The sequence below is a fragment of the Stylophora pistillata genome, chromosome 12 (assembly GCF_964205215.1).
Source record: "Stylophora pistillata chromosome 12, jaStyPist1.2, whole genome shotgun sequence".
Classification (NCBI taxonomy): domain Eukaryota; kingdom Metazoa; phylum Cnidaria; class Anthozoa; order Scleractinia; family Pocilloporidae; genus Stylophora; species Stylophora pistillata.
In genome coordinates, this window is record NC_142530.1 from 18,200,562 (window position 1) to 18,209,840 (window position 9,279).

The following is a 9,279-nucleotide window of genomic DNA, read 5'->3' on the forward strand; positions in this document are numbered from 1 at the left end:
TTGCCAATTTTTATACCGCGCTGGCCATACAAAAAGTTTCGCCGCCTATGGTGTGTAAATGTTTGCCTAGTAGGTAAAAAGCTTAAGGTAAGGTCGATAAGCTTAAATTAAACCTATAGAGTGTTTGCACCTACGTCACAGCTACGTCACAAAATTGTACTGTCCGCCATTATGGGGGAGTAAAGAGGCGTGCAGTAACACAGTTTACTACTATATCTTCCAACGTTTTTCTCAATTTATTGCATTATGCCGAAATTTTGCTTGGTTTTAAACTGTTCCCACGACACGTCTAAGCGAAAAGATCTTTCCTTTTGTCGAGTGCCCAAAATCGTAACGAGGCAAGGCGAAGAAACGGAGATTTTGTCAACGGAACGTAGGCGAAGGTGGCTGACCGCCATAAGCCGTGACGACCTTACGGACAAAATTCTTGAAAATGATCGTGTTTGCGGCGAACATTTTCATTCTGGAATAGCTGCTCCTCTGTGGGATAAGTGGAACGTCGATTGGGTACCATCGCTTAAGCTTGGACACGAGAAACTAAAGGTTAGCGAAGCATCAGTTCAGCAAAGTCAGGAAAGAGTCAGACGAGCCACAGAACGTACAAAGCGCATGGTCGAGAAAGACTCTGAAAATTCTCAGATAAGTCTTGCCAAAAAGCGATTAAAGCACAACGAAGCTGGCCATAGTGTTCAAAACATATCATTCGACGTGGAAATGGCAGATATTGAGGACATTTCTGAGAACTTACCCGACAACTTGAGGCATGCTGTAACCCAAACAGAGTTGAGCTGTAACACTGTGCTCTCGCCTGAGCCCATACATCAGAACTTGCCATCTTCTGATTTTGACGAAGCTTTTTTTTCTGGAGATGATGACAAAGTTAAGTTTTACACTGGTTTGCCATCCTTTGAAATTCTGCAAACAGTCTTCTTCTTTGTTGCATCACATGTTGATAGACGACGTGGAGTTCTAACTAAGTTTCAAGAGTTTTGTATGGTGTTAGTGAAGCTAAGACTTTCTGTCCCACACCTTGATCTTGCATATCGTCTAAAGATCTCGACGTCTTCTGTCTCTCGTATTTTAGTTACTTGGATAACTGTAATGGATATTCGATTAACTCCAATTATTAAATGGCCTAGTCGTGATGAGTTGTACAAGACCATGCCTAGATGTTTTTTGGATGCGTTCGGTCGTAAAACTACAGTTATTATTGATTGTTTTGAAATTTTCATCGATCGGCCATCCAACCTTCTTGCAAGAGCTCAGACCTTTTCAAATTATAAACACCACAACACTGTCAAAGTTTTAATTGGAGTTACACCACAAGGGACAATTTGTTTTGTGAGTGAGGCTTGGGGAGGAAGAACATCAGACAAGTTTTTGACTGAGAAGTGTGGAATTCTTGAGAAACTTTTGCCAGGTGATATGGTCCTTGCTGACAGAGGTTTTACTGTGCATGAAAGTATTTGGTTCCGTCATGCTGACCTGAATATTCCAGCATTTACAAAGGGAAAGGATCAACTCGATCCTGTTGATGTAGAGAAGACAAGACAGATTGCTACACTGAGAATCCACGTTGAGAGAATTATTGGGACATTGAGACAGAAGTACACCATCCTTCAACAAACTTTGCCAACAGATTATCTTGCCTGTAGATCTGGTGAATCTGTACCTCTCATTGACAGGATGTTAAGAGTTTGCTCAGCTCTTGTCAATCTTTGCCCACCTACCATCCCATTTGACTGATGGGGCATTCAACATTGAATGGATTGTACTTATTAACTATTGATGAAATATTATTATGATTTTTTTTCATTTGCATTTTTTTCATAAGTTTATTCACAAACATTTGGGTTTTAACCCATTTTCCATGTTGATGCCATGCATTCATTCTTTACATTGTTGATAACACTTATAAATACTCGGTGATAAACAGTGTGGACTTTGAATGCCTTGCTCTCAGGCAAGAACTGCTTCATGCTTCATGAAGCAATAAAATGTCACATAACCAACTGTTTAACCTCAGGAAAGGGAGTAATCAGTCCACTCTTTAAGCATGTTAATAGATGAGATCTCATTTGATTTACATCAAAGTTTGGGATATCCTTGTCCAGATTGTAAGAAAGTGCTGTTGCACTGAGCCATTGCAAAAACACCACAGTCAGAATCATTTGATTGTTGTTGCACAGGTACAACAGATATATCTTTGAAATCTTCACCAATTAAGTTCTGAACTTGCTGTTCCAGATCATTAAAAATAACATCATGAAAAAGACTGTCATACAAATTCACAAATCCTTTTTCACATCCAATTGAGCTTTCACATACCCAATGATTGCCCCCAGTGTGCAATATCTGAACAAAATCCCCATCAACTTTTTCAAATTTAAATATATTCCAAGACTTGTATGCTGAAATCCTTGTATAGCTGGATTGACTGTTTTCAAAAGTGATTGGGCATACTGTATAATACTATTTTCAAGCCACCCATTAGGTGATTCAATCACATCAAAGTCATGTGCAGATAGTTCAGCAATTATCCCATATTTCTCAACATCAACATGGTAAGTTTCACCCAAATTTATAATGTCAGAATCATCAGAAGTGTTGGAGATGGGAGAGGAAGACTCCTTGGATAGTTTTGAGCTTTTCATAGCAACAACACTTTGCAATTTACACTCATTACATAACCAGGACAATTTGTAATTGTTTGGACGACGCTTGTAGGATAAACAACTGAAATGGAAGAATTTGCCGCTAGGCGAAAAATTTAAGCGAAAATCTGCCCCAAAATGCTGGTTATGAAACCGTAAACCATTTGGTTGTAGGTTTGCAAGCTTTAAAGTTCTTAAATTGTTCTGTCGTATAAAAACTAGTTTGTGAAACCAAATGCAACACGAGATCAACAGCTTCAACAGCTTCAACAGTACGAAGGCATTCCCTACTTAACTTTTCGTCCGGAATCAAAAGAGGATCAACACGAACACACGAAATCTTATCAATATAACGCTTCTTTACAATACTTGCAGGTGATTTCGCATAATTAGACAAAGGAATATCATGAATAATGTTTTCTTCTGAAGCGCGTTGAGACGTCTGTTGGGCATCAGCATCCGCCATGTTGGTTCTTTACTCCCCCACAATGGCGGATGATAAAGCTGTGACGTCACGTGCAAACACTCTATATCGGTAGCCAATTTGCTCTGACTCTTTATGCTCATATCCATTTCTTACAATAGTTCCAGTTTCCTTTACTTTTAATTAATCACACTTTTTTTCCAAACTAAATAAAAAACTAATAACCTTTACACAACAAAGCTTAAACATGATTCTTAGCTGTCAAGTTAAGCACGGTTTAACTTTTGCTCTTCACAGAAGCCGCATAAACCGATATTTGACGACTAAAAATGTAACACATTGAAATTAGAAGTTAGCGATTTCTTTGATCCTATGGGGAATTCAGTTTTACAGTAATGTTTCAGATTTCATTGAATCAAACCCTGTTTTACTAAACGTGTTTTATAGTAAGTGTGAATGGGGTATGAGTCGATTATTTGGATACATCTATATGCTGACAGTAATGAATTAATCATCTTGTGAGGAGCTATCCTTGTAGAAAGAAGCAAGGAGCTGGCTGCATATGGGATTGGCCGTATCCTTTAAAGATTGTTTAAAACGTGATACGAAAAGCAATGCAAGCAGTGTTTACTGCAGTTATAAGCAGTTATAACAAACTAAAATATTTTTTAACTGCACTCAACAGAAGGGGCAATGACATCTAATTCGCAGAGTTAAAATAAACTGAAAGCCCAGCGTCAGTATCTGTCGAAGAATATCAGCAGGACGCCCGAAACTAAACATAAAATTGCACTTAGACAGCTCGCTAAATGTTAGAACATTTATATTGTACTCACTCTGATAAAATGTATTGCTGATATTGCTAATACCCACTCTGATATAAGTATTGTGATATAGCAAATCATTAAAAGAAACCCAGGTTAGACGTATACGACACTTTCAAGGTTTGTATGGGGAATAGCATGGTTTCAAAGGGTCTTGGGGAAAAAAAACTGGGACTGATATTTCATACTTCACTTAAACAATCGGAGTTTCTATTAAAGGACCGTTCAGGGACGCTAACAGTATCCCAAAACTGTCTGGCTCATGGTACAAATCGACCTTCTTCACGGCAAAAATATTTCTCTAAGTCCCATAGCTTCGTGCTCACAATATCCGGACTGAATCCTTTTTCTTCAGCCCACGTTGCCCAAATTGTAAGCTACATGTAAGTCAGTTTGTGCTCATCTCGGTGTTTACATTTGCTGCGTTTTCCATAACATCTTGCAGTTCTTTCGCGACACAATCGGAATAATATCTCAGCTACTGTTTCAAAATTAGAAACAATATAATTTAGGTTACCGTAGAAAATGTAATTTTTACATGTAAGTACTTCAAAATTGGCTGCAGCACTATTGGTCTCGTATTATAATACCTCTAATATTTTTTATTACTTTTTGAAATTTTTCACGTATCCACTCTCTAGTTTATCTATTCTTAACCCGTCTCAAGATTGACGAAAATAACGAACCTCTGCTATATTTGCTAAGCAAATCTGATGCTGGACTGACAACATCTCCAAAAGAGTTCAAGCATAATTCCAATCTCGCCAATAGCAAATATCGAAATTTCGAAACAACAAAAGAGGACCACGAGCATACTCTAAGAAATGCAAAATTAGAGAGAGAAAAGGTCGAGGAGGGAATCCGTTGTAACCATCTTGGAATAACCTGTCATAATCTAAGAGAGTTTAAAACAGCAATCGCGTCTAGAAATTGCTAAAGAAGTGGGAGACAAGGCCGGAGAAGGAGGAAGTACGTGCAACCTCGGCAAAGCTTATTATAGTCTCGGACAGTTCAAAATAGCAATCGACTACCATCAACGTCATCTAGAAATTGCTAAAGAAGTGGAAGACAAGGCCGGAGAGGGACGAAGTAATGGTAACCTCGGCAACGCTTATGATAGTCTCAGACAGTTCAAAACAGCAATCGAGTACCATCAACGACACCTAGAAATTGCTAAAGAAGTGGGAGACAAGGCCAAAGAGGGACCAAGTAATGGCAACCTTGGCTCTGCTTATGATAGTCTCCGACAGTTCAAAACAGCAATCGAGTACTATCAACGTCATCTAGAAATTGCTAAAGAAGTGGGAGACAAGGCCAGAGAGGGACGAAGTAATGGCAACCTCGGCTGTGCTTATCATAGTCTCGGACAGTTTAAAACAGCAATCGAGTACCATCAACGTCATCTAGAAATTGCTAAAGAAGAAGACAAGACCGGAGAGGAATGAAGTAATGGCAGCCTCGGCAACGCCTATTGTGGTCTAGGACAGTTCATTACAGCAACTGAGTACCATCAGTGTTCTCCAAAAGTTTTGAAAGAAGTTGGAGACAAGGCAGGAGAGGCATTATCACTCTGTTACCTTGGAGTAGGTTTTGAGTGCCAAGGAAATCTTAGGTGGGCATTTGATTGCTTTCACTCTAGTGTAGAGGCGTTCGATGGTATCAGGGCCAATCTGCAATTTAACGATGAGTTGAAGATTTCTTATCGTCATCAGCATAAAATTGCATACAAAGGCTTGTGGTGTGTAAATGTAACACTAAATGAAGTTGTTAAGGCTCTCCTTGCCGCAAAGAAAGGACGTGTACAAGCTCTGACAGATCTCCTGGAAACAAAGTATCAGGCTGGAGATTCTTTAAGGAACAGTGTCTCATTCATTTCCCTGAGTTTTGTTCCATCAAGTACAGTTTTCATAGCTATAAGAGGACCTCACGTTTTCTTCTGGGTTTTCCTCGGCGGCGATAATGTCCACTTGAGAAAGGTACGTGTGAACAATTATAAGTATGGGGAAGAATTGGAATTTTTCATCGAGCAACTGGAAAGAACCGCTCTAAAGAAGATCGGTGTAAGAGATACTGTTACAGGAAAAAATCCTTCACATGAGTCACCGGAATCGCGGGAAGTTGGAAGCGATGTGACTCGAGTTGATGTGAGGTATTTGCAATCAAGTGCTCTACAGAAGCTTTATGACATCATCGTTACCCCCACTGCTGATCTGATTGAAGGCAACGAGCTTACAGTTGTTCCCAAGGAACCATTTTGCCTTGTACGTTATGCAGCATTGGAAGATTCAAACTCAATTTATCTAAGTAAGTTGTTTAGAATTCGTGTGCTTCTATCCCTGACAACCTTTCAACTAATCAGTGGTTGCCCAGCTGAATTTGACTTGAATACTGGTGCTTGTTAACGACCCGTGTTTCAAAGAGATTATTTATCAGAGAAGACGGCTGGTGCAACTTCTGGGAGCAAGGGAAGAAGCGGAGATGATTAGACGAATCCTCAATATTTTCCCTCTCATTGGAAAAATGGCGGCCAAAGATGAAGTGTTAAAACGACTTTCATCAGTGACTTTAGTACACACTGCAGTGCATGCAAAGATGGAAACTGGGGAAGTTATCCTGGCACCAAACACCACGAGCGAAAACCCTCAGCCTCAAGAGAAAGACTACTTACTGACAATGAAAGTTGTTCTAAAAGCTGGGCTGCGGGCGCAACTGGTTGTGCTGAGCTGTTGTCACAGTGCTCGTGGGGAGGTTATGGCCGAGGGTGTGGTCGGTATCGCCCGAGCATTCTTGGGTGCGGGTGCTAGATCGGTAGTGGAAACCTTGTGGGCGATAGATGACGAGGAACCCTGGAGTTCATGAGTTTCTTCTACAGTGAACTTGCCAAAGGGAAGAAGGCAAGTGAAGCTCTCAGTCATGCCATGAAGTGTATGAGAGAATCTGAAACGTTCAAGAAGGTGAATTACGGGGCACCATTTGTACTCATTGGTGATGACGTTAAACTTGATTTCAAGCAAATTTAGTTGCTGATCCATGTAATTACTCTTTTTATAACTTTTATGCACTACAAAGTAATTTTAAATCAAGCTTATAGTCATACCTTTGAGAATGGATCCTTTGGTCCCTATCTTTCTAAAGTTAAGGAAATTCTTTTCTCCTTAGGAAATTGAGATGTTTGGGAATTGAGTCGACGCTTCATGATCACGGACTAAACAATGATAACGTTTTCTTAGAAAAGGTGATAGAAGTCAAAAAAAATTCTGCTATAACAAATGTTTTGCAGTGTGTGGTTTTATGATGAAAAGCCGCAGGTGAAACGTCAGCTTTTTTAGTCGTTACGGCGGCCAATTCACAATTTCAACTGAGTTGATATAACCAAATTACCTTGTTATCCCCACCGACGCAACATCACAGTTTCTTTAGAAACTTTTAGCCTTTATAATTTTAAGTAAACTCAACGACCCTCCCTAAATTATGATTCTTTTGTTTTTCAGTGAAGGCGGTGCGCGTTGGAGCTGTACCATAGAAAGACGGGACCCAAGGAAGTAAACGGCCTCCTACAAACGTTGATGTTTGGAGCAGAAACTACAGCACTACCTAAGAAATCTATCTAAGAGTTATTTATTCAAAGCAAGGAGAACCAGAAGAGTCTTTAAGAGCACATATGAATTTCTCTTGTTTCAAAGGTTGATTTTTTCACTCGTCTTAAATGCGCTTATGAACTAAACAATTTTGGACACGGAAAAAATAAAAAATTTTATAGTGTATTTTTCTTTAACATCTTTTTCGAAATAGTAATTTAAAAAAAAATGTCTTGAAATTATCACGACTGGCTATGTAAAGAAGTTCACATTTTTTTAATCTAACATGAATGAGGTTGTTATTTGTAGACAAGTTTTGGGTGTAACATTTACTTTCAAGTTGAGACAACTTGAAAACGTTTTCCAAAGATATTTTTAACAATTTTTTTCCTCTGGCAGGTTTATTTTCCTTATTGTTGATATAAAGCTATCAAAGCCATGTAAATGTGTTAAGATTTTCATCGAAATTGTAGATTAATCATTTTTTTTTATTGTTCGTTTATCTTAGTTTCAGTCGAATTGAACTTGTGATTCACTTTTGAAGAAAATTTAACTAATTATAGTTAGTTTCTTATCACGATCATCGGATTTGTCGAAATTAGAATTTAAAATTTGAACGTTTATGGTCAGTATGTAATCTTAGTATTAACGATGCTTCTACATATTCTTCTGATGTGTATCAATCGAGTTTCGCTCTTTGCTAAAGCATTCCCAAAACACGGACTTGTGTTGTTAACATTTTGTTCTCTTCTCAAGATAAGTCGGAGTGCGGTTGTTCCGCTATAAGTCTTTTCTTTAAGTTAATAAAACTAAAGCATGTAAATTCGAATCTGGGTATAATTTCATGATATAAATTGACAATAGCTAATGTTTCATCGTTTGTTTCACGATTTGGTCACTTGAGATGCTTATCCCAAGGTCTACTCGGTACCGAGCCGTTAGCCTTCATCGGGTGAAGAGATCGACCACTCGTTACCTAGAACCATACAGGTCACGATGCCTCGCTCTCTAGTTGGTTCCCAACAGCTGATTTTAGAAAATTTCCACTTTCCTGATACTCTTTTTCAAACACATTGTCGAAGCTGCAGTGAGCGCTTGGGAAAGGTGGATGGCTACGTGATAATACTTGACCTCTGTATTATTCAAACGGATGCTTTGCAAATAACGCCATCTTGCATAGTCAGGGTAACAGCATCTTTTGGCTGCTCTTCTTCTGACCACGCTGTGCTCACTGAAAATAAAAATTATCGCCAATGATACATATCGTGACATATGGCAGGGTAACTCGGCAGAGGATTTTTAAAAACTTAACCGCGTGCTTAGAGCTGGTGCTTGAGATTATGGAACAAAAAAATTTGCAGAGATAGAGGCTGTCAGACAGCTGGCGGGTTTGTAAAAATACCACGTTTTGCTAATGGCGAATAACTTGGGCCACTCACTAATCTTAGATTGGCGTGCGTATGCTGCTTTAAATAACTTTATAACATAGTCAAAGAAAAGCGCGCGCTCTTATTGGCCAATTCAGTGTCCATCAATCGCCCTTGGGTGTACGTTGCTGACGTAAGCTAATGCTAAGACTAGTTTTCGCGCACGACTCAAGAAGCTAGAGTCGCTCTCGGCTGTCACCTCGCGCAACTCTTACACTTCTTTCGTGCTTAGCAACCTCCCACGCGCATCCATAACTCAATAATGTACGCTGTGGTGTTGACCATTTGTTAATCAAATAGTTTGTCTCAAACTTTTGCTTATTAAAACTCATCCTTTTTTAGGTTTAAAGTAAGTAAAAAAAATAACAACAA

General features: G+C 39.1%; 1 protein-coding gene across 1 annotated transcript; it reads left to right on the forward strand.

Moving 5' to 3' along the window:
- The first annotated feature begins 246 nt into the window (after positions 1-246).
- LOC148719054 (uncharacterized) lies at positions 247-1,746 on the forward strand. Its single transcript, XM_088740062.1, has one exon. The coding sequence runs from the start codon at positions 247-249 to the stop codon at positions 1,744-1,746; it is 1,500 nt and encodes a 499-aa protein (XP_088596188.1).
- The last annotated feature ends 7,533 nt before the right edge of the window (positions 1,747-9,279 follow it).